General features: G+C 35.6%; 1 protein-coding gene across 8 annotated transcripts in view; it reads right to left on the bottom strand.

Annotated features, from left to right (window-relative positions):
• LOC123866462 (teneurin-a) overlaps positions 1–27,421 on the bottom strand; it is a 285,360-nt gene that overhangs the window by 26,034 nt on the left and 231,905 nt on the right. For 4 of the 8 annotated variants that reach the window (XM_045908042.1, XM_045908037.1, XM_045908040.1 and 1 more), the window contains exons 2-4: positions 26,462–26,788; positions 17,230–17,289; positions 8,519–8,766 (exon numbers count right to left, since the gene is read on the bottom strand). In XM_045908042.1, coding sequence (XP_045763998.1) covers positions 8,519–8,766; positions 17,230–17,289; positions 26,462–26,589 — 436 coding nt within the window. In that variant the 5' untranslated portion in view covers positions 26,590–26,788. Of the gene's footprint in view, positions 1–8,518; positions 8,767–17,229; positions 17,290–26,461; positions 26,873–27,421 lie in introns of those variants that run through there. The other 4 variants (XM_045908039.1, XM_045908038.1, XM_045908036.1 and 1 more) reach the window with 4 other exon arrangements.

The raw sequence follows: 27,421 nt of genomic DNA on the forward strand, positions 1-27,421 counted from the left end.
CTGAACAAAATGTTGTCAGATAGACAACAGACCTCAAAGTGAATACATGTCTTCCGTTATTTTCTTGCGAGTAGGTTCGATTTACGAAACACTAAAAAAGATAATTAGAACTTTTAAGTAGTTACAAATGTTGAAGTCGGCATATCTCTGTAGTCTATTTAATTGGTATCTCATTCGATAAGGAGGTATCTCGGGAAAATCTAACCGCGGTGATTTGAAGGTGTATAAGTCTGTCAATTAAAAATACGTGTATCGTTTTAAAGCAGGGCCGGTGCCGGCACATCAATATGCGACACGGCTTATCTGCTGTCCCCACAATTTAATGCATATCTAAATGAAAGATCCGATACGATAAGATCCATTCAGTTTAAAACATACGAGTACTCAAGGAATACTACATTCGGCCGGTTCATTACATTGCTATTAAGAAACGAAGAAACTATAAGTTTTATTTAAGGACTTGGACACACATAAAGCGCCAAGTCAACATTCGCGCTCTGCAGTGCACGTAAATATTACATATTGTAGTTTGTGTTGAGGTTATTTTACGTCAGAGCAACAAATATACATGTGGCATGCTACAAATGGAAATATTAATTTGCGGCCTTTTAATCATCAATGCGGAATGCATGCATTTATTAAGAATTGGATTATTACGGAACATCAAATAGTCTATGGATTTTTGCGACATTTTAAATTATTGTACTATCCCGCCGTGTAACATACCGCTAATGTCACAATATGCTGCTCTGGCGCAAATGAAACTTTACAAATCATATTTACACGCGTCTGCTCGCGTTCAGTCTCGCCATTCAATCGCAGGTTTTGTCTGCATTCTGTACAAGCCTTTACCACTACTTGTAGTTCAATCTTGGACTTTCTCTCTAAGCGTCCATAAATACACATTATGTTAAGTGGAAGTGTAATGAAGAATGTATATTGTATACCTATCACAAAAGTGATTTCTTGAAGTTGTGGCATACAAAATAAAAAAAGGTAAGTATCTAAAAATAGGTCTTGGCTCACTTCTAATAAATTACAGGATAATAGACTCTTCAAGTATTTTTCTCTCGTACAAATAAAAAATCCCAGATGTAATACGAAGTAAGAAGTAGGTACCTACGCAGGTAGGTTACAAGGCAAGCATTTGTTTCATAAAATATTTTTTTTTATCCCGGAAAATCATGGGATTTTTAAAAACCGAAATCCACGCGGATACTGATGTGACTTGCATCCCCGAGATGGACTTAGGCTACTTTTTATACCTACCAGAAAATTAAAGAGCTCGGACGAAATCGTAGACATCATCTTTTGGATACAGAATATAAGACTTAGATTCCCGTGTCTGATTTTGACTGCTTTTTATCCCGGAAAATTAAAAGCTCTCACGGAATTTAAAAGCCTAAATCCACGCGGACCAAGTCACGGGTATTTGTCTAGTAAACAATATTCATGATTTTTTGTTCACTTGAAAATCAAATTAGCTACACCGTGGAACGTGGTAGAACCCACAGACGACTAACACATAGCGTGCTTGGGTCACATAATTTGGTGTTCATAAATGGTTCAACAGAACTATCGGTCAAGTTAAATTGAAATGTGTTTGTTAATGTTACTCTATTAAAGGAATATGTAACAATGTGGGTCAAACTGAACACAATCATTTCACTTGAAAGTTGTTTGAAATCAATAGTAACTATGAATAGAGTAGGTTTCTGACTTTGCATGGTAGCTGAGTTTCAATATAATATGTAGTTCGTGGAAATCGTAGAGTGTAATATTTTGCCTGAACGAACAATTCTAGATATTATAATTGTAGTATTTGAATAAAGAAGTAATTTAACAGGAACATTTGGAATGGGAATGAAATATTTTTATTACAAAACCTTCACGCAGAATGTTCAATAGTGACACCATGGGTGACACCCTATAAAAATTCCTAAGAGTCGTTTCTGAGATTAGCGCGCACAGATAGACAAAATCGGCGAAGGGACTTTGTTCCATGAAATATAGGAAAATAATAAAAACATGCACCTAATACTGAAGATGAATGCAGACCATACAATAAAACATGCTATGAAACATGATTTTATAACATTTTTAATAGTAGGTAGGTAAGTACGGCGACATGCTTTTAATGCAAAGTAATGTTTGCTGGTTGCAAAATACCTATGTCTTACTTTAGGACCATTTTAAACCTATCTAAGTACAAAAAATCTGCAAAAAGCCGAAACGTTATCTTTTATAAAGACTGTATATCTACTATTATTGTAACAAGTTAGTTATTGTATCGTTCTACAACGTATAAGGCCAGTGTTCTATACCAAGATGTAGCACAATAGAAATGTGAAATAAAAATGAAATATTACATGGTATTATAGGGCGATTTCGACGTAAATGGCGTGGTGTAGCCAGCAACATATTTGTTTCTGTTGGAGTATGTTATATGATTCGATTCGCGTGCACATACATACAAATGTAAATATGAAAAGTCCATGTTATTCAACAAAAAAATAGACTACAAGATGTTAAAAAAAGGTAAGTAGTATACAATTATATAAATAACCTTGAACTGTTTATCTTTGATGGTGTGCAATCTTAGCGAGGCATATTCTTTATGCAAAAAAAGAAAAATCCTAATTTACTCATCAATGCACAGCCCAAACCATTGTACCTACTTAAAAAGCAGATGCACAGAGTTTCCCTTTATAACATAGACAAGGAATAAGGCCAGATTTTGCACGTTTGCCCTCACTACATGGGAACGAATATGTCCTGATAGAATCACAGAATAACCTTTTACACAGAATTTTTCCAATATCGTATGGTAACTACAAAAATTTACATTGCGTATACAGTACGCATGCGTCATGACACAGCCCCGAGGTACAAAAAATAAATAACTAGAGCTCTTTGATGTGCATCACTTTTTACAAGAAAATATTTCATATCGTAGCTGTCGTCTGACGATAGTTTTAAACTTTTTCATTTTATAATGACACTTTTCTTCGATGTGGTTGGTGTACCTACTGAATCTGACCATTAATTGTGTTTCCCTGACTTGGAAAGCAGTTTTTTTATACTGAATATTAATCATGTATTTAACCAAAATAATTCTTTTACCAAAATATAAATATAACGGCTGGTCGTGTAGAGAAAAGCACTTTTCACTAAGTTGTCATTGTAACTTTAGAGCTGCGTCGTGGCTACACGATCAATGCGTGATCTGTAAGTAGGTTAAATGCAGTTATCTTTTGGTTGGTCGTGTCTACTTTGATGCTATTTTTGCGATCGCTTAAATGTGTCTGCGGCAGAGTTTTATTTCAACAGCTTGTGGACGAGCGATTGAATGGATTTTCAGAAATATCGGTGAATAATGCATTCACATCAAACGAATTTAATGAAAGTTTTAAATAACATTGGTTTTTACTACGAGCTCGTTTAGTTAATTAATTAACCAAAAGTGTGATTAATGCATTACGATTATATTAAATTATTCTCATTGGATTTCGCTTTAGATAGGTACTTTGACAAAAGTAAATGATTAGATGTAAGTAAGCATAGAAAGTATAGCATAGTACTGGGTGGAAGAGAAAAGCGGAAGACCGTGTATCATGGCGACCTTGGGAAGGCGTATGTCCAGCAGTGGACGCAAAAACGTTGAAAAATTGTACGTGCGTGTATATACTATACTGGAGACCACCCGCGGCTCGCTCGGCGAAAAATTAAATCCTCTTTATATCCTATCCCGTGGGAATTCCGAATAATCCGGCTTTATATTTCTTTTTTATGCAAAATTTCTTTTTGGCTGTACGTTGATGAGTCAGTCAGTGGATGAGGTAGGACATTGTTCAGGTATGTTTTAATTTAGATGGATGTAGGTTCCAAATTTAAAAAAATGTTATTTTTCACAAACATTAATAAAATCCTTTTGGACATGAGCTGAGATTGCAATTGGCTGATATATCTGTAGTAAAATTATACGGGACGTAGAGGCATAAGATAATTTATAACCTCGCTAACACAGGAGCGAGGGCCCGAGGCACGCACCGCGCTGCCTCAGGTTAGTCGCATCATTTATATTTTTCTGATGTTTGTTTATTTTTTATGGCCCTCTCCGTGAATGTCAGTTGCGAGATCTAAACAAAGAATGATGAAAGCCGAACGGTCGATGTTTTCGGTGCAAGAGATGCTTGATCAATTCATTTGCATACAGAAAAAGTTATTCGAATTAATTTTATTGATGGCCTTTTATTGTATCATCGTTGTTTATTGAGTGAAGAAGAGTGTTTTTGAAACGAAGAAATACTTTTTATTGTCCGTGGACGATGAATATTTTCAAAAAAAGAAATTTAAGATTATATTATATGTACTGAATGGATAGCTAACCTATTATATTTACAAGTAGTACTAGTATACTCCAGCGTATCTAACTACTTGTCAGTCAGGTCAGTGGTTATAACTATTATGGCTAGTTTAGTTTATGGTATTAGAGAAAAAGAGAGTTTTGCTAAAATTGATCAAACAAATATGCAGTATTTTGCAGAATACAGCCGCAAGGCGACTTACTCGCCACATTATGTAATCCAGCGCTCCTTTTGGATAAATTTCCAATCAGAAAAGATTAAATCTGTCCCTTATTGGAGGAAATCCACCGCCGCGGGGTACACTCGGCTTTAAATGAAAGTACAACTAGGTATAGGATTTTAATCAATATGAGTTCCTGGGTACATATAATAAGATACATGGATATGTAAGGGTAAAGAAAATGAGATTTATTATATGTTACATGATGTAATATAAACTAGAGAGTTAGCAACAGAAGACTTTTGTTTTTTAACAGGAACAGTAACCAGTCCTGCATTGGATTGAATAAAAAATGGAGTTTATTTTAATACTTAAGTAACAATAAGTAATTATTTTTATTGTTTTACGTGATTGAAAAGAACCACTGAGATTTGTCTTCACGTTAAAAAATAAACATAACACACCGAGTAGCCTAAATTAAAATGATAATAAATGGATTTTATTTAGTTAATAGTACATAGAAGATACTGATATGGTTTAGTTACAATAAATAGATTTAATTTTAAGGCGTAAAGTAATGTCTCAAGTCAAGAGTGAATAGGCAACTTCTTGGCAAACGCGCTCCATCTTAGGCTGCATCATCACATATTAGCTGGTCTGATTGCAGCCAAGCGCTAGTCTGTAAATTTGAAAAAAAAAATGCTATTTTAATGTCTATCAATTAAGCTTAGGTTAGAAATTTGTGTTCAACCAAAGTAGCACTATTATTGGTATACATTTTATCGCGATGAATAGTCGTACTGCATGTCCTTTAGTCTCCAATTTACGTGCAAAGAAAAGTTCGTTACAGTAGGAATGCTGCCAACGCGTGTGCGGTGAAGAGCCACTCACGAAATTTAGTTTAATTGTCACTTACGACCCCACCAGCTTCACTAATAATAACATTGAATTGTGTAATGACATTGTTTGCACACTGTTAAAAGCGGTACTTTTGATTAAAAATAAACCTACCAAAGCTACTAAAACTGAAGTTCTATTTGACCGAACGTTGGCGTTTATTATTGATTTTAGACCAACATTTACTCTGACGATTGATATACATATATAGAAACTTGCAAATTGCAACAACAAAGGTTTCCTTTTGTAATAATTTAAAGCTGCGATTCATAATAAGCAGACATACAATTTAAACTTCATTGTTACAAAGTCGACGTAACGAACCAATAAATACGTACTTTTAGAGCTGTATTTTTAAGAATTTTTCATCATTATAATGGTTTCAGTTGGTAATCGATGAAGGCCGATGGAGACTGATGACCGCATAAGAATCTACATTATTTTCAGTTACCGAAATCCTGTGATAAGTAGGTAAAGTAAATAAAATATTTTTATTGTACACGAAATTTACATAAATAAATATATATAACAAAATACATGTGTAATATATATGTATATGTATATGGCAGATGATGCCCCCGAGTTGTTCTGCGTAAGTTTCATTTTTTTTTAAATCCCGTGGGAAAACTTTGATTTAAAGCAATAAACTTTGGACAAATAACTTTGGATATAAAGTAGCAAATGTCTTTTTCCGGAATAGAAGCTACCTATTTACTAAATTTCATAAAAATCGGTTTAACAGATGGGCCGTGAAAAGCTAGCAGACAGACAGACACACTTCCGCATTCAAAGTCAAAGTCAAATAGTGTCAAATAAAAATTGTAAACGGCACACTGTTAATGCGAATTAGGTACATCCACGATACAGAATTACCTAGTGTGGGTATCACAAGACACAGAAAAATTGTACAAGACTTTGTATTTGACAAATAAACATTTTTCATTTTCATTTTTTTTTCATTCAAAGTAAGTACCTACTCTTTTTGATTGTCAGTTGGATTTGAAATTTATAATACCTACTCATAATACTAGTATGGATTGTGACGTAAACCTTTACAATAAACGCATGTGGCCAGCAATATTTAAATAAGAGCATGTAATTCAAACATGGGCCAAGTTCCGATTGATTTGAAAGCTTATCGTCGTTAGTTCCTCGTGTGCTAGTTACGGAAAAGTTCACTTGGCGAATTCAACGTTCCTACATTTCTAACATTACTTTGAAACATTGCTTTTTGATGAAGTTTTTAAAGTTGTAGAATAAGTGTCTTCTGGTCGCAACATCGTACTTTTTATCAGAGTTAATTGCAAATCCTGATCTTGTAGGTAGTGGTATTGCGCATTTTTTCGCTTTTTTTTATCCCCTTAGGGAGTGAATTTTCAAAAATCCTTTCCTACTTATTAATATTTTTTTTAATAAATAGCTATCTGATCCGTCCAGTAGTTTAAGCTGTGCGTTAATAGATCAGTCAGTCAGTCCTTTTTCTTTTACATATTTAGATATTGTATTGTAGAAACCTAGAGATAAATACTACAAAGTATTTATTATTGCTAAGTGGGATATATCTTGGTGCAGTATAATAATTATCGTCCTGTATAATTTTAGTTCCAGTCACTTCTCGGTATTTGCAGTTCACGTAACCATTCAATTTTTAATTGAACTACATATTTTAACTAGACAGATGTACAGTCAGCAACAAAGCTAGGTTTGCACCCACATATAGTCGCTTGTACAGTCGCTTTATTGCGATCTGTACATTGTTCATCACAAAGTAAGTTTATTTAAATAATGAAAAATTGTGATGTCAGTAACAATCTAAAACTGCATTCCGGGCGAGTTAATAAAATGCTCTCTAACGAACGATTCAGGCATCCCGCTGCGTTTATGAACGATGATATATTAGAAATATAATATTTATGCATTTTATGTTTTGTTTTAACAAACCCATTGACATCGTTTCATGCTGTTTTAGGAGTTCCGTAATAATTTTTTTCACTTCAAATAGTTAGGTAGGTAATATCTTTGTTTTACTTTGTACTTTTTTGTGGTGTACAATAAAAATAAATTCATTCGTTCATTCATTATATGGAAGAAGTGTGTATTAAGCCAAATATAAGTAGGTAGGTATACTTAGTGTGATAAATAGATTGCAATAATGAGCTTATTTTATCTGTGTTGCTTTCAATCAATATTAAATAATCAATATTAGGTAAACATAAGAGAATTGCTACTATATCTATACAAACTATTTTGTATAGTAGGTATTTTTCTATAAAAAGTTGTTTTTACGTATTTCTTCATATTAGGTAGGTATAAGAAATGGGAGGAACTAGTTTAACCAGTCACAAGGTGCGCCTAAACATTTGCTATATTTTAATTTCAACACTAAAAATACGTTGTTTCAACGCAAAATTCAAATAAAGAAACATAATATAACAAAACACACTAAAGAAACATCATAAATGCTTATTGATTAAAGGTCGAAATTATATTGATATTCTACCTACAATGCCTTTAATTTAATATTATGTTAGATCATTAATTCATAGTAAGCATAGATAATAATTATATATACATATATTATATACCTATATAAAATAGTACTGATGAGAGGTCAAAAAACTTGTTTAACTCTAAAATCAATACAATTTTATTGATGCTCCCAATTAAAAAAATTATGGTTGTACATTTGTTATAACAAATATACAACCATACCCTTAACTACCTTAAATGCACAACCAATAGTACCATAAACCTTGTTAAAATATTGAATAGCATCTCATTGTGATCTGTTGTTATTTTGTTATTAGAACATTACGATATTCAAAGATATCTTTGTAGTTATTTTCTTAGGAACCCTAAGAAAAAGACCCTGGGGCCATGAAGGTTTAGTGCTAAGATTTTTTACGAAACATTTCGCTACGGTCAATAGCCTCAGCTGGTGAAAGAAAGGCTAATTCATTTTTTTGGGCAAATCATCAGCCTGGCTAGTCAGCGCGGAAATGCAGCCAGTATTCTTAGCACCATATCGCGCGGGCATGATTTGTACACATTTTCAATTTAAATAATGATACAAATATGAAGAATTAAGACTTACCTATAAAATAGGCGAGCATGGCCGCTAGGATAACGCAGAGGCATATCATAGCTATGGCCAAGCACTTCCACGTGCATCGATGTTGACATCGTTTGTCGATGTGGAAGCGGGAGGGGGAGTAGACGGGCACTGGACTGGGCTGGCTGGCTCGCAGGGGGAACACTGGCATCACGAGAGGCTGGTTTGCGAGCTGGCAGTGTCCCAGCGTGCCGCCGCCCATCCCGCTCGACATGCCCGTGCCGCCCATCCTGTTGAAATAAAACGTTCCATGAGCATTGCTGAAAAATTTTGCGTAACTACCTTACTTAATGTACCTACCAGGTGCAAGAGTGTACCCCTGCGCAACATGAACAAAGTTCTACCAAGCAAACGTCCACCTTACACAAGTAGATCCCTAATCACGAGATTTAAATTGAAATCTTGTCAAAACAATAACATGTAACATCTGTTCACATAACACACCCCTAGACCCTAGAAATCAAGGGATAAAAAGCCCGGCCTATTTATTGTGAGGCCGGACGATCTACCTGTTCCGGTGAACCCAAAAGATTTAACAACTGTTTCAGCGCGAATCAATGTTCCACACCATATGGTAAAATATTGAATGCAATCAAAACGTATCATTATCAGGGATGCCGACAAAAAAGGATAATCGGGCATTTGAAAATGTCCGCCTCAAGAAACCATTAATCAATTAGCCGAAGTTCGCTGTCACGACTGAATTTGGGCCCCGGAGCCAAAACATATGGCGTTAAGTCCGATGCGCCTACCAACTGACGCTATAATAATGACCCATAGACAAAAGGATAAGCAAAAAATAAAAATAATTGGTCCAGTTTTAGCGAAAGAACTTGACTCCTAAAGGGTTCGTCTGGAGAGCGATCTCGACTGTAATTTGCTTTTGAGGGATCGTATTTTGATAAGGATAACAGAATTTTATTACTTTTCCTAGACAAAGTTCCTCCCTAATCATGTGCAATTACGGCAGATGAACGATGATTGCTTAAAGTAAATAAACTAACTCTACCTTTACAATTTTATATAAGTACATATCTACTTGTGATTTTGTAAGATTGCTTATTGATTGTATTTTATTAATAAGCCTTTTTCAATAACGTTCGACTTTGAGTCTACTGATGCTATGGCGGCCATTCAACTGTAACCGAAATTGATTTTGTTACGTGAATAGTTATTAGCTTTTTTATAGTGTGTACTCGTAAACTTCTCGGGTGCCATTACTGGATCAAGCTCATCATTTCCGCGCGTTACCTAAATGAGACGGCCATTATTGTTTTTACGATAATAATGTGGTCATGCTAAATTATTATTTTAGATTATAATTTCAAAACTTGTAAATGTAATGGGTGAAGATGGCGGTTGGATGTGCAGGGTTAGCACTTGAACTTCACGATATTGCTATTTCACTCAATCATTCACCAGTAGAGATAAAACGACAAAAGGAAGAAAAACTAAGACAATTAAGGGAGCTGACGACAGTGACTATTGTAGGACATAGCCGCGATATTTCAAGCGGCGCGGACGGACGGGTGTTCGTTAAGATTTTGACAGGCTCTCGTCGTGAGCTCTTAATGAAGCGGTAAATAATGAGGTGTTGTGCAGCACGAGAGTCGTGTCTAATTAACGCGAGCGCTCGCGTTCGTACACCGCACACATTACGCGCACGTATTACGATCCTTGTACGCCATTACGCTAAACAAAAGCCCCATTGAACACTAACGGCAAATATCGTTTTCATAAATAGTTAAAGGAATGAGGGGGAAAAACAGCAGCGACGCGGTGTTCCAGACAGGTACGAGTAGAAACTCGTTAGACGTCCGTGTCTGGTCAGAGTCGCACAGTTTTTATCGTTATAATCGCGCGTGCAGCGGTCAATTCTAGTTTAGAAGCGGTCTGCCCGACCTCTAACTCGGAAACCAGATAAAACAAAAAGAGAAAAATGCAGGCACGGGCCGTGAGAACGCGTCTCCTCAGCCGCGGTCGTTCTGTACCGTCCATTTATCTTGCACAGTCGTGCGTCCGACCGGACAGCGATGTGCTTTTATTGCATCGTGCCCTTAAATATAGGTCTACGGTGGTAGTTCAGCGCAGGCCATATACGATTGTGCCAAAATTGGCCGCGGAATGTGTATTGAAAGTTGAAAAAAGAATAAGTAGGTGTGCAGCGAAAACGAGTTAACAATAAAGCCAATGTTTATCAAATATACCGTTTTAAGTAAAATATAGGACAGTACGTATCGAACTTTTTTTAATTAAAAGCAAGTAAGATCATTATCAACACTGAATTTCTTTCAATTTTCTTCTTAGTTGTTACTAATAGCTTAGTAACTAGATTTCTTTTCCTATATTATATTAGCTGTATGTAAATATATATTAGAGTCTAGTATAATTATTTATAGTGTAAGAAAGTTGAACAATCGCACAATACACATGCCTACGTAGAAACTTCTACGCTATCGGAATGACGCATATGTATTAAAACATTATTGTACGGCATCATAAGAGTAATTGCTGTAGGATTTGAATAGGGATCTTAATAACAGATTGGCGAACAGCATTCAATGGTGATTGCAGTGTTTGATTGTTTAAATCGGCTCTTTGTATTGAATTCATTGAGAAGATAAAACGTTATTGTGACTAATTATGAGGAGGGAACATCGCTCCATCACAAAAGAATAACTAGGTTCGATAATAACATCAAATAAGACGAGGTACGGAAAACCTAAGAACTTTATACAAAGAGAATTCATAAATAGTAAGTGGTATCGATCGAGTAGAATTTGTAAGTCGATTCGAGCCCGTCCCCGCCGGCCCCGACTCTCGCTGCAAGTCACGGGTGTAAATTTAAGAAAGCCCCTCAATTTAAAGCGAAATGTGTAACAATAGCGTTGCCCTGTTCCGCCAATTTCCGCCCTCGACGTTAACGTTTAGTACCGAAACAAGAAAAACTTTCAACACCGCCCACGGCATGAAAACAACGGGATTTACGTAACTTTTAATTACGATGAATATTTGTGGTCACAAGCTATTATAGACATTATAATTATTATCATGATCAACCCGTCACCGGTCTACTACTGAGCACAGGTCTTCTCTTCGGATGAGAAGAGTTTAGTCCGCCGTGCTGGCCAAATGCGGATTGGTAAACTTCACCCATCTATGAGAACAATGTGGAGAACTCTCACTTGAAATACACATAACTCCGAAAAGCTAGAGGTGCTTGCCAAGGCTCGAACCCCTAACCTCTAGAATAAAAGGGAGACGTCCTAACCACTAGGCTATCACGGCTAAGTCATCATATTAAATGCTAATTTATAATATTATGAATCCGTCAATCACGGGGGCCAAAACGGAGCGCTTGCAGGAAAACTAATTTAATATTTATTTATCGTATAACCAATCTTTCTAAACATTTTACATCTGGTTGCCAGACGGTGTGGTTGATGTTTGACGTAACACTTGAAAGCCATTGCGGTGTAAGATAGAAATCTCGTTATAAAACAAGATAAAAATAATCATTTCAATAAATAGAATCATTTGAACGAGTATGTTCCGAAGGTGCCGGTTGGGTGAAGACGCCCATTGGATTAATTAAAATCATTTGTCAAAATGGCTCTCTAATTAGGGATTTCGTTTATTGGAAAGAATGTAATAAGCGATTATAACGTATGGCAGCTGATTAGATTTGTTGCGGTGGGCGTGTGGGATTATATTTATAATGGTACATAAATTTTAACTATTGTTAACTGACGGCCGAGTTTCGTTTAACGCGTAGTTACTTTAATGAGTATCGATAAATTCGCATTTCGTGCAAGTTGAGATGTCAGTATTTAAATCTAGCTCTCTCGGAAACGTTGAACCCGGTTCTCTTATTAATAACCCTCATACCGATGTTTGTTTTACTCGCTTCGAGTTCGGTTAGGTAATGCTGAAGTTGATTCATGAATGGGAGAGTGTGCCTCACGCTAGCAGGTTCGCACACACGGGTATATTTAGCAAACATCATTTTCCTAGAAATACATCTTGCGACGGAAACTTTAACAAATTATAGCTACGTTAGGTGCTTCATAAATATCATTCATTTTGAATTTTTACTCCTGTACGTAGTAAACAGGCAAAATTAGAGGTACTATCATACAATCCATACTAATATTAAAAAGAAGAGTGTTCATCCGTCAGTCTGTTACCTGTTCATGTTTTTGATGGAGTCTGGTGCAAGAAAATCAAAGATTAAAAAAAAACCTAAATCCACGCGGACAAAGACGGGGGCATTAACTAAGTAGTCATTTGTATTTTCAAGATGAGTTAAGTTATTTATGTAACTTTGCTCGTCCTAAAAATATCGATCTGTTCAGTAGATATCTGTTATGTCATAAATAATTATTTCAAATTCGATATCATCCAGTATCCAGGTGAAAAATCAGGTTTTGAATTAGAGCCTACAAGGCACCTAGTAGGTATAAGAACATAATCTCACGCTGTGCTGTCTAACAAGCTTACCGCGTCCTGAGAATGAATGGAAGTAATACTGAATAAGCGTCCAATTACTACCCACTCGCAGGCTGGGGTACCTATAAACTAGGAAATGCAAAACCCATGTTAGGTACTCCGTACCTTAATTAAATACAATCAATATGCAACAAATAACTATTAGAACCCGAGAACCAGAAATGTTAATTTCTTAATGATGATCTTACATTCCAAATATGAAAGGTCTGTTTCCTTTTCACGGCTGCCGCTGAATTGATTTTGACGAAATTCAAAAAGATAGCTTGCTTCTTGGAGAGTGGTAAGGACATAGGACATCCTATGTTCCATGTCCGTCTTTATTATCCTAATATAGCATTTCGAAAAAAACATAAAAACACATGGATGAAGTCGCTGTTACAAAATATGATTAGATAGATCTTGACCCAGGTCTCTACTAAGTATAGTAAGTACAACTCATTACAAATTGGAAATAAGTATATATAAATCTTGCTCACGCGCAGAAACCCGATAGCGATAAACAATTTTCCATTAGCGAAGCGATGTCTGAGCAAGGAAGGAACATTTCCAATTTCCATACCTAACGGAGAGCCCGTATGCAATGGCGATAACCTTTTATTACGGAGTTGTCGTTTGAAGATATTATTATGATAATGCTAAAGGAATGCAAATTTAACGTGGCAATAGATTCAAGAAGAATGGCGTGCACTAGGCTAAAGAGATTCGATTTAAAGTATGGATCTTTAAGTGTTCCGTATTTCACTATCTAAGACCTTAGGATTTGGGAATCATTTTTACTACAAGATTGACTTGTCCCCTCTGCATGAAACATACCTAGTAAATGTTTGAACTTTTAAGTAAATGTTAAACTTATTCAATTGTTAATTAGGTTAATCTAGGTTTAACACTTTAGAGGAACACTCTCGATCAAGCTACCTTTCAAACAAAAAAAAAAGACTAAATTAAAATCGGTTCATTAATTTAGGAGCTACGATGCCACTGACAGATACACAGATACACACGTCAAACTTATAACACCCCTCTTTTTGGGTCGGGGGTTAAAAAGTTCTTAAAATAAATAAAGATTTAAAAAAAGACGAAGAATTTGGCGATAATATTCTTAAATGGAAACGTAGAGCTATTTTCGCTTTTAAAATTCATTCGCGTATAAAAAGGGTGTGATAAACAAAGGAGGTGTTGGGAAGCGTTGAAAAATTATAAGCAGACTGTATTTTTTAGATAACCATCAGCGGTGCGACTGCGGTGTCTCGACCGGGCGCGGAACGCAAGTCTTTAACTAAACGCTTGCCATTGTTCAGCGAAACGGAAAAACGGTTTCACAAGCGAGTCCCCAGTCGCCGGCCGGCCGTATTTCACCCCGAGTTCAATATTATTTCGGCAGTGGCACAAAGAAGCGGAAGGCCCGTGCCGATGCCGCGGGCGCCTCTCGCATCCTTCCACAATATTGTCCTCCCTGCTGCCTCCGGTTACACTGTAAATATTTTTCGGCGGTTCCCTGATTGAAAAATTTTATCACATTCCCTACCCTACCCTTATATCAGATTCAAGTGACAACTAATATAGGCAGCAAAAATCGGGAACGGTGCGATCGGATAACATTTTTATTTTAGCGACCATTTTCAAATGTTTTCAGGCCCTGTTTGGGTTTGTTTGTTGGTTTTAATGATTTTTTATGCCTACAAAAATTTGTTAACATGTAACCGAAACTAATATAATAATAAGAATGACGCAGTAGAATCTAGATAACGCATTCTTATAAAAGTTAATACATAATTAAAATCGACTTAGGTATATTCCATTGTAGATTTTCTTGTTTTCGTCGCTTCTTTCTGGCTTTTCTAAGTGCAGTCATTATTGTGAAAGATTTACAAACAGAAGCAGTAAAAGTTTATAACCCATATATAATTACCTTGACATTCAAAATGAAAGCCACATTATAATAAAAAAGCAGTAAATGTGCAGTCCCAACTATTACGAGATAAAATACGTCTAGCAGTAGAAATATGACATTTGCTAATGGGGTGAATGAGTTTGTTGTAAAATTGGTACCTATCAATACTTTAAACCCCTCTAATACAACACTGTTACAGCGTCAAATAATAAGATGAGAAAATGTAAAGCCAAAAAGAAATGGAGCGCAAATTCATGGTTGCAGTACATTAGTTTTCTCCCGCAAGAATTTAGGACCCTTTTCTAATCGAAATATACATTGAAATTTCGTCCCATCTCCATTTTTTGGTCATACTTGGCTGGCGGTCCGTGAAATTTATTAAAGGACAATTCCATGCGTAATATTTTATCAATTAAACACGGTTGGTTTCGATTTCGGTATTACGCCGCGCCATTTAAACAACCCGCAATTTATTACATGCTACAATTTAGTAAATCAAAATGTCATGGTATATCGTTAAATGGATATCACAATTTGTACGCATTAATCAGCGTAATACCTAAATCATACATAAAGTTAATAGAAAAATGTTACGGTTCAACAGTTCGATTTAATTGCTATGGAATATAGCACAGTGGCGTGCACTAATTAATTGAGCCATTTTTAGTCAGATAGTTTTATAGAGACAAAGGAATTAGGCCTTTATTTACTGTTTGGTAAAAACAAAAATATGTTTTTATTTAATACATTGTGTATGTGCCGTGCCATGTTATTATGTTTTAAAATAAGTTTATTCATAAAAAAACTATTCCAGTATACATTTTTTTCGTGTAAACGTGTAATATTTACGCAGCATAGGTACACCACAGAAGCTTTCAAATTCTAACGTACCGGTAGCTTATTTTCGCTAAATATCGCTTAGACCACATCATCACTTTCCATCAGGTGTGATTGTGGTCAAGCGCTTACCTATAGTGAATAAACAAAAAAAAAAAATCATAAATTATAGCTTATAACCTTCTTATATAAATAATTATTCTTTTATTGGTGAAAACCAATAAAAGAATAATTATTTATATAAGGAGGTTGAAGGTTGAGATTGGTGAAAACCAATAAAAGAATAATTATTTATATATATGAACATCCGTACAGTAAGTAGTTCTGAAGATTAGCCCGACCAAAAATGAACTCAGCACGGCAGGGTAGGTACTTTATAATATTATGTGCCTAGTGAAGATAAAAACTACGTAATTTGATATACCTACTTACAATAATATCAATTTATAAAAGCGTTATATTAAAGTTAAGGCTTAAGGCAGCTTAGTTGCGTAACTTAAATTGCACAAAGCGTTATTTTACGGTTGACCGGCGCAAATAAATGATAGGGTGTTGGGTCATTGGTTATCCTTCGCGGCGTCGCCGGTTGAATTTCTAAGCCGGTATTACTTGTGGATGAATATTTACACAGTTAACGGCCGAAGCAGGCTCTAATGGACAACGTATAACTGAATACCTACTGTCAATACTGTGTGAAATGAAACAGGTTGCAGCATCTCAGGATGTCAATGTACTAGATTAATAACTACTGTTGCTAGAAAAAACACAAAACAACACTATGCTCACATGAATGAGCCACACAGGCTACACGGTGATAATAATACAAAATGCATAATGGAAAAATTATATTAACAACATTGAAAGCTTGTCATAAAAAAAAAAAACAAAAGGTATTAATATACATTAGTACATAATATTAGACCACTTGAATATAAATTATTACGAAAACTGCTAGAGATCTCTTGTTGGATTCTTAAAAAAAGAACACATATTATTTGAATTTTTAAGTTACTTACATAACATGACGTATAGGATTCTGAGTTGTCTGGGATTTGAACCCGTGACCTCTTAGAATCCACATTCCACACGTGTTTAAAGATCCACGACTTAGATCACGGGTCTAAAGTGCTAAGCATAGCTATGGGTCGTAGGTACTAGGTAGAGTAGGTAAAGTAATACTTTGGGGGAAAAATATCATGCAGTTTAATAGGTGTGTTTTTGGTGTGATGGAAGTTGTGTTTATTTTATAATATTAATGGGATCCCGTGGGTAGCAGTACAGTAATGTACCTACGCCTCGACGCCTTAACCCTTTCAAATCAAAAGGATTAATGCAACCCGAGTGTTCCGTGTTATTAGTGTCTCTAATTACGTATATGCTTCGGTTAGAGTTATGGTAATGTTCGGTAACCTTCGGAGATATCTGCCTGCGGCGCTCTCGTCTCTCTGATACTTACGACTCTGAATTTAGGGTCTGAAGGGCGAGCCATTCGTTAGTCACGCTCGATGACGTGTACCTTGGACAAGACCAAAACTTTTATTAGAATGATTTCTTCGGCTGCTCTTTAGGTACTTGTCTTAAAAGGTTTTTTGTCTCTCTATTATATCTTGGGCCGTAATGGTTCGTCCCGTTAAAAACATTTTGTTTTATTATTGACCTAGTGGAAGAATATAGATTCGACTTTATTTTATAGTTAAAGTGGTTTTGTGTCGTAAATTGGACGGAACTGATATTCTTCAAACGAATGTATCTTACTTTAGGTTCACTGTGGTGAAACGTATGAATTTCCGGACGTACACAACGGCACTCGACACGCGAAGCATGTGGTACCGCGAAGTCCTAAAGGGTAAAAAGAAAAGGCATTTCGTGGTAAAAAGTGAGTTAGGGCGCTTTGTTTGTGTATGGTGTGTGTTAAGTGTTTAGATAAGTGTAGCGGAGAACGGAGAGCATTGCGTTGTACGTTTGTTATCTCTCGGGGAGTTTGGGTTTAGACAAATGGAGTCATCCTGTGTGGTCTGTTTAGCTAACTCTCACCAAATATTCAAAAATAATCTAAATTTTACCCGTTCTTCGTGCGTAACTTTACATTTTTGAAGCATTTAATACCTACCTACCACATAATTATTTTAGTCAAAATATTTGAAAATTTAATTGTTTTGGTAAATTAATAACTTTCCTGTAATTACAGAAATTTGAAGTAAATTACTTAAATAAGTTATCACTATGTAAAATGTTAGTCAGAATTTAGATGTGAAGATTCAAATTCTTACATATTTTACGACAAAGAAGTTTTATTTAAACCGCATCTATAGGTTGCACTCACTCATTTTTGGTTTTTTAACTAAAATAAAAAATAAATATTGACTTCATTTCTTAAAAATATTCGGAAAAATGCTATTGTGTGCTCAGACTTTAAAAGTCTATTTGGATGGGAAAGGATTACCCTACGAACTTCCGAAAAATAAATATTCAAATAAGGAAAGAAATAAATTCAAGCAAAGGATACGTCGACATTACTTATTACCAGGGCCATGCCAGCTGCCTATTCATTACAGTTATTTATAGGAGGCAGTGTCAAAGTGAGTTTGTATTTATTCGGACAGTACGGCAGTTTGTTTATTTAAAAACGAGTTAAACTAAAATATCCAGCCGATAAGCGTACAGTGATCTGACGAGATACATACTCGTATTATATCCTCGAAGCTGACGCCACCGATGCAGCTTGTGTCACTGTCATCGATCCAACGACCATCTGACATGACGAAATATTACTCCCTATATTTAGACTTTCATTATTATCCAAGAATGCGTTCAGTGAACTCTCGAATATAGCACGATAATAATCAGACAGGAATAGACGTTTGCTATAAAAATCAATAACATTAACATCCGTATATCCTGTCTATAATAATAATTACTCTATCTATTCATATTCATAGCTATGAAAAATACAGTCTACTGTTGAATATAACACACTACTTGTCCATCGATGACGATGAGAGACGACAAAGTCAATCAATATTGTAGAGACAATAGGCATCTCTTATTCAAACGGAAACTATTACAGTCGAGTCATTGTATTCGGAGCCTCACCTCACCGGGTAAATTATTCAAATGAAAAGTGGTTTGTTTACAAAAGCTGCTAGAGATAAGTATAAAGGATTGGTGGTGACAGTGAATTTCTGTATGTGTGAGTGATAACAGCAGAGTGCAGTGGGAATGCGGCCTGTCGATCGACGTCTACTCTAGAGATTTACGTCCAACTTCGTGACAGGGGAATTGTTGCGGGTAATCCTGCTTAATCCTTTGTTCCAAATACCTCTTCATGCAATAATAAATAAAACTAAAAAATATAAGCTATTGATAAAATGACAACGGAACAATAATTCCGTGGCCATGATTTAGTCGTGAGAACAACGTTCAGGATTAGAGACAAAATATGTGACCAGACGCATGTGATGTCAGCACGTTGTATTCGTAATTGATTCATTCGACCCGGCCAATTATGAGCGATTGGAGCACCAAGATTCCGCTTAATGAAATGATTGTGTCGATATTATGTATTAACGTCGAAAGAAGATAATTGAATTTCCTGGACGAGTTGTAGTACCGCACACTCAGTGCCCCTTTCATAACATGCCGCGATCGGGACACACGGTACGATTTGATGAGGCGTTTCCTCTAATTATTCGACCTATTAATAAGATCTTGGCCGAGACTTCAAAACAATCCATCACTGTATTCGGATAATGTTCCTTTGAACGGTTCAAGTGTAACTCCGACGCTTGAAGTTCGAAGTGCTCAAATAGTAGGTATCTATGTGATATTTTCATTACGTTTTTTGTTCTTTGTACTTCCGAAAATTATAACTGCTATCGAAACTGATTTTATAGAACTTATAAACTGGATGATTTACTCACAGGAAAACCTTTTAAGAAATCAAAAGCTTTGAAAGTAAGGATCAGAATAAATAGGAAATGTTTGTGCAGTAAAGATCTAAGGACTAGGTAATTAACGAAGTTGAAGGTTGTATTATAGACTACAGGCCCATGTTTAAAAATGGGTGGGTCATATGAACCACCAGGTGACGTATACAGGACGATATAAGAGCATAAAATATTAATTTTGAGCACTATGCCGTCACTTGTAAGCTGTCCAACAGAGTGCTGGTGAGAATTGAAAAGTGCAGGTAGAGTGAGTACATTTTGGTCATATATTTTTGTACGGCATTTTTACCATCGATAGATCCATGAAAAATAATAAGAAAGCGCGCAGTGCCGTAAAAAAATGGTGCGCCACAAAGTCAGTAAATGTTTTGATTTTCTGACAATTTCCGGGGTAAATTTGGTCATTTAATTCTGTACGGCACTAGTTTCATACTGTTTCAATACAGCCTCTAATCCATTATTCCGCAACGCCGTACAAAAATCATGCGACAAGGGGAAAAAATTGAGGGTAGCAACCCCCTCTCTTTCCGTGGTCCGGGGGGTGATTTGATACAACATAAAATTAATTTATTTTGAAAGTGTTTTATGCATAGATAATATTTTTTAACATGCCGTACATTTTCGTTGGTCCAAAGGTTTGTAGGGGATGTGGATATTATATACACACCCGTTCACTTCAGTTAGACGGCATAGTGATTTTATCATATTATCAATTGTTCTCTTCAAAAATATGTTAATGCCGTACAGTATCAGATGGCCATAAAGTACTACCCTTAAAATGGTAGCGTCATTTTCATCAGCCTAAAAGATATGGTCTGCATTAAAATGTACGGCATAATTTTTTCCTAATTTATTTATCTTAATACTATTTAAAACAAGGGAAAAGCGTAGAAAATTGCTATATTTTATTAATCTATGAATATTTAAACTTTTGCAATAATTTGAAAAATTTCAGTTTTGTATTTATCTATAATTTTTTTTAGAACAGTTTCTTTTGAACGGCAATACTATATAACAATAGTATTTTACACTATCATGTTAAAAAAAAAGTTGCCGTACAGAGTCAAATGATTTTACAGCTTTAAAAATTAAGTATACCATGAAATTAAGATAATTATTGATACACATTCAAATGAACACTAATTTTTTTACGGCATTATTTTTAATAGTACTTTTGAGTGCTAGATAATGTTTTGGAACCAAAGCCGTACTTTCTCAAATCACCCCCCGGACCACGGAAAGAGAGGGGGTTGCTACCCTCAATTTTTTCCCCTTGTCGCATGATTTTTGTACGGCGTTGCGGAATAATGGATTAGAGGCTGTATTGAAACAGTATGAAACTAGTGCCGTACAGAATTAAATGACCAAATTTACCCCGGAAATTGTCAGAAAATCAAAACATTTACTGACTTTGTGGCGCACCATTTTTTTACGGCACTGCGCGCTTTCTTATTATTTTTCATGGATCTATCGATGGTAAAAATGCCGTACAAAAATATATGACCAAAATGTACTCACTCTACCTGCACTTTTCAATTCTCACCAGCACTCTGTTGGACAGCTTACAAGTGACGGCATAGTGCTGAAACTTATTATTTTATGCTCTTATATCGTCCTGTATACGTCACCTGGTGGTTCATATGACCCACCCATTTTTAAACATGGGCCTGTAGTCTATTAGACTTTGACATGTGAACTGTATTTGGACAACCCGGGCTGTATTGAAATGATTTCTTGCTTGAGTGGATTTCGGTTTGTGCAAATATTTGATGTCGAGACTCACAGTTTAGATCGCTCTGAAGATCGTAAAAGACGAAGTCTATTGAAATTCTGGGCGTAGTTAGGTATATCAAATGAGTATTCCTGTGTATCCATATCATTATTATTATCATCGATATGGATTCGATTAAGCGTTAAGGGTATAGTTAGTCAGTTTTTTCGTTTTCATGCATGTCTATCGATAGACTATAAATGGGCACGGAATATGTGCTGTTATCATGTGTCAGGCCGTCTTTCTTTCCTGTTCTGAAGACATTAGTATGTTTAATTTTAAATTGTTTATATTTTTTAGGTTTCCCACCTTCAGATGAGTTTTTGTTCGTTAGAAACGGCTCGGGGGGCACCCTCGATGTTATCTGTCCGCTATTGTTGCGTGCACTTAACCGTCACATGCTCTGAGCTTGTATTCAGACCTTGTTAACACATTGTAAAGGAAATTACGTTCTTCACACAGGGAATACGACCTCAGATACAATTTCCGTTATCGATCTTCGCTCTACCATGTCAAATTACTGTCATTACAAGGGTCTATAATAAATTAACTTTTTACTTCAAACAAATCTTTATAGTAGCTTCTCCTCGCAAACTTTTCAATCAATAATTTTGTTCTGTTTTCCCAAGCTAAAACAATTGTTCCTCTCAGTACAATCTGGTTTTAAATCGGTCGTAGACTTGATATGTCATAACAGCCAAGAGGCAAGAGGAAGTCCGCATCAGGTCCATATAGGATTTGAATTTAAATCTCAGCTCGAAGAAAGACGTAATTTCTTTAGAATTAAAATGTTACTGTAATTACGCATCAAAAATCAAGAACCTTCTTCTTAATAATTTACTATGGACTCTGTATGCTATTGTTGGGTAAAAATAAACTTTCTTTGAGATAATAAATTATGTCTTTAATTTGCATAAAGTTCGGAGAATACAGCGTAATTTATTCTTTGTTGCATTCGAAAGCAAAAGCAACATTCCACTGTTTTGTTAAACTTTCCGACTCCGAGTTCTGATATTGTAGAGAGTAGCGCCTTAAGACTTGCTTATAATTTTATTCAGAATACAAGTATTTAGAATATAAGTAACAATGTAATATTTCTACAGCATTGAAAGTGTGTAACTATTTTTCAAACTAGCAAGTTGTTGTTACTGACTGACTTTGTTAATGAACGTTATAAATGCTTGCACTTGTTATCTAAGCAACTTCGTGTTGTCTTGTTACTTGGAATTTTATAATATGACTTCACTCAATTATATATGCAAATGCATTTTATATCATTTTTTTAAGGTTCCAACACTTTATCAACACGAAACCAGCATTTTTAAGATTTAAGAGTTTATTTGGAATAGTAAAGTAGGAAAAATTAATCTAATAAGAATAGCTAGAAGTTTTTCTATTTAGGAGTGGATTTTTTTTACAGTTTAAGTATTTTGTGTTTTAAAGGTCTATGGTGGTATAGTATATGGTATGGTATATATGTAGTTAAAGATCGTGTAATATTAGTTGGGATTCGCCCTCGAATCTGTCGAAATTAAGCTGAATGGCAACTGGGGTGTCGCAGATGGTCGTAACGGCTCCTCGGTGGTGCTCGGCGTCGTCGGAACGTGCGCCAAGTATAAAAATATGATTTACGAGTTACGACGGAACATATATGTAGATCCACACATCCGCTACTATACTATCTAGTCTACAGACGACCATTAGCACACTTATGAATATGCATGGAATACAAGCTTATTGGCAAAGCATCAATGATAAAAATGTTTCAACATTAAGGATAAGTATTAATATGAGAGAATATTTTAAACGCATTTTGTGACTTTTAGCAGTTTTTATTTGTGTTAAATTTATAGAAGTTAAGATGCTATTATTTTACATAAAGGCAAAGAAAGTTTGAAAATATCTGGATATCGAACGTAAAGAAACGTACCTAATATATTTCAGTATCTAACAATGTACTCGTAACTAATTTCCGATTTGTTATTATCTAAGGCTGTTTTACGTCAGAACAACACAGTGCGACATTTGCGACATTTGAGCAGACACAGAGCTACATGCTACAATAACAATTGAAGAGCTGGCAAACAAAACAGGTGTAATTTCACTTCTAATCAAAACACTTTATTCTAAATACGGATGTTTTAGCCCACCGAATACAAGATTTATTTCCAAGCGAAATGGTCTAAAATTGTACTAAAATTAAGTCCAAGGTTTATTATTTCAGTTAGAATGAAATAATAAATACGTAAAGCAGTATAAGTAAGTAAATAAGTTTATAACTGTAAATTTTCTATAGCTTTAATTCGATTTTGCACCTCCTGTAAAAATCCTCCTGAATCCTCACCAGCTTCTGAATTTTAAATAGCATGAACGCTTCTTCGGCGGACCGTCATCTTATTACTCCAATTTTACAGCACGATAATTTATCGTCATAAAATAGACTGAAATCAATTAATTTCTACATTTGTAGCATGTCGCAAATTATTGCTCTAGCTTAAAACAACCTTTTGACTTTTAGCTCACAAACAACCCACGCATTATGTATTCCATTATTTGGATAATCCGCTTCTATGGATACCTCTATTTCGTGAAACGAAAACCGAGTATATTGCGTTTACCTCAAACTCCCGAAGGACACGCCAAATAAGTGCCTCTGAATTAGTTTTGTGTAAAGCCTTTAATAATGCTATGTGGTCTTTAGAGTATTGTGGGGTTTCCGCTTCATGTTTATATAGCCGTGCGGTATGAAATAGATGTTTTCTGGCTTCAGGCAGTTTATTATTACTTTGAAGAGCCACATCGAGTGGGTGCAACTAGAAGGGGAGGGCAGCAGGTTGGGGTTCGAAAGTAAACAAGCGCTGCCAATTGATTCAACTAGTCAATAAAATGAACGTTTTCCTCATTTCAGATTCTATAACTTTCATTTTTGCTTGAAATATTTTTGTTTCAGTTTAAAAACTATGCTTGTCGTCATCTACTAGTTTTATTTCAAAGTAGGTATGATTTTCCATCTTCTTCTTTTTCTGTACATATCAAAAGATTTGTACGGACTGATATTGACTTACTTATCAGTGCACAGCCTAAGCTGCCAGGATTACGAATTTAAAAATTTGGCTGTAGGTACGTTCCTCCGTTATGACATTTCACAAAAGGACTTATGGAAAATCGAAATCCTAAAGAGTTTTTAGAGCATGAAATTTTATATAAAATCTGTTATTTTTCAAGTTATATTCATGAAAATAGGTATTTGGGCTTTCAGTTAAAATGTAGACTATGCATCAGCATGGTTAAATAGGGAATGAAAGTTTGACATTAATTTTCAAGTCAATCCATACAAACTAATGGTTTACGGTTAAAAATGAATACATATATATATTTCAGGATTTTTGGAAATTGGTAAAATTTTGGAATTCGTAGATCCTCACCAAGAATGATTTTCTCCGAAATCGCATCCGAGTGAAGCCAGGGAAGAAAAGCTAGTTTTATATGTGAGAGGGATTAGTGTTTACTCCAATGCCTGGCTCAGAAGTAACTAGTTTTAGTTTGATGTGATGTTAAAGTAGTCCTTTGTGTGATCATTTACGGTTGTTCCGCGCTGGGATTTGAATGAAGCCGGCTTTATCAAAGTTTAGTCATTTATGTCAGCGGCCAGCTTTACTATAACATGTTTCATCTCGCTGCATTCAAATACTTTTAGTTTTATATGGTAAATATGAGTAACAAATAGGAAACAAATTATGTACTTATTTAGAATGCCCGCAGCTTCGCCCGCGTGGATTGGTTAGATCCCCTACAGCATCAGGATTGAGGAGTTGGACTCCAAATTTTTTATGAAACAATGTCGCAAAGTTCCTCTATCGATTAAAAAAGAAATGACGCAAATCGGTTCAGAAATCTCGGAGATTTCGGTGTACATAGGTAGAAAAACACAACTCCCTTTTTGAAAGTCGGTTAAAAAAGTAGCCTATGTTACTCCCTGGTCAATTCTCTACTTGTCTGTGAAAATCCCGTCAAAATCGGTTCAGCCGATCCCAAGATTAGCCTTTTCAAACAGACAGACAGACAGACAGACAGACAGACAGATAGACAGACAGACAGACAGACAAAAATTTTAAAATCGTGTGATTCGGTTATAGTATCGTTCAAATAACCATATGACCTTAATATGCGGTAGTTATTTCAAAATTACAGACAGACACTCCAATTTTATTTATTAGTATAGATTTGAATGTTATGCAACCTACATAGTTGCAGTAAATGAACAAAATGATGCATCCTAGCCTTACTTATAATGAGAAACGTAGACTGTATAAAGGAACAACTTTAAAACAAGCCATTACATAGTAAGTATTAAATACAAAACAGCATTGAAGCATTTTGAACTTACCTGTGATGATGAAAAATCAGTTTTCGTATCCGTGTGTGAATTTGTGAATTTTTAGGGTTCCGTACCTCAAAAGGAAAAACGGAACCCTTATAGGATCACTTTGTTGCCTGTCTGTCTGTCCGTCCGTCGTGTCTGTCAAGAAAACCTATAGGGTACTTCTCGTTGACCTAGAATCATGAAATTTAGCAGGTAGGTAGGTCTTATAGCACCAGTAAAGGAATAAATAAAATATTTTTATTTTAAATCGTAAATTTGTGGTTACATCATTTAAAAAAATTAAAATGTGTTTCAATTTTCAAAGTAAGATAACTATACCAAGTTGGGTATCATAATATGAAAGGGCTTTCGGCTTTACCTACACATTCTAAAACAGATTTTTATTTATTTTTATGCATAATAGTTTTTGATTTATCGTGCAGAATGTCGGAAAAAATTCCCGAGTACGGAACGCTCGGTGTGCGAGTCTGACTCGCACTTGGCCGGTTTTTCTTTTATAAACAGCGTGCTAAAAGGCTTATATTATGTAGAAGAGATAAAAATGTGAAAGTTTAAGGTGATTGGTGGTAATTTTGTATTGACTTACCTAGGGTCTACGAAGGGCTCCGCATAGATGTTCCTGACGGGCTGGCGGCGCGGGAGCGGCGGAGGCACGGGACTGAACCCGTCCATCATGTCCTCCCGCTCGCTGTATTTCAGCGATTTCATCGTCATGTTGCCCACAAACAGTCCACTTCACAACTATATATCGGTCTTCCAACCCAACATCACTATCAATCTTTATCACTTACATCGTTGCACTATCATTTGAACGTTCATCTTATTTAACAATTGGTTTCACTTTAACTCTATTGTCTAAATGTTCATTGAGGTTAACATTATTGGTTAGTTTGTATCGGTAAAGGAACTTATTCTGGAAACAAATGCACTGTGAGTCGTCGCGTCGTGTTCGTGTAGTATTATTACGGTCGGTGCTCGGGCACGCATCTATTCTTGCCGGGTATGGCGGACTGACTGTGGGGCCCGCCGCCGGTACCACGGTCCCGCGCGACCCTCGCCGAAGCTTTCGTAGTTTTTGCGCTCGCGCCGAGGTGCCATAAAAGCTCGACGAGTTATTAGGCGATTGAACAAAAAATACGGACCATACGAAAGACGGCATATTGTAAGTTATAGACTTGACGCAACCGAATGAAAAGCGCCCGCTTTACCCATGTTCGACATGACGTGATGCGGTTAAATTCATTTCAAAGAATATGCATTGTGTGAAGTGCGAACAAAACGCTTTTTCAAATGTGTTTTTTTTTTTTTGTAGAAATAACTAATATTCTTAATTCTTTTATATTTGTTAGAGCTCTTATAAAAAATAATATATGTACCTAATATCAAAAGTTTTCTTCATGAAATAAACGTATCTAGGTAGGTATGGATTGATATTATATCACAACAAATTATCTGATTTGATCAAAAATAAGCTTAAAGCTTACGCTTGGAAATATATCTCTACTTATTATTATTAAATACGATAATAATTGTTTGTTTGACCGCT

The sequence above is a fragment of the Maniola jurtina genome, chromosome 6 (genome assembly GCF_905333055.1).
Source record: "Maniola jurtina chromosome 6, ilManJurt1.1, whole genome shotgun sequence".
NCBI classification, from domain to species: domain Eukaryota; kingdom Metazoa; phylum Arthropoda; class Insecta; order Lepidoptera; family Nymphalidae; genus Maniola; species Maniola jurtina.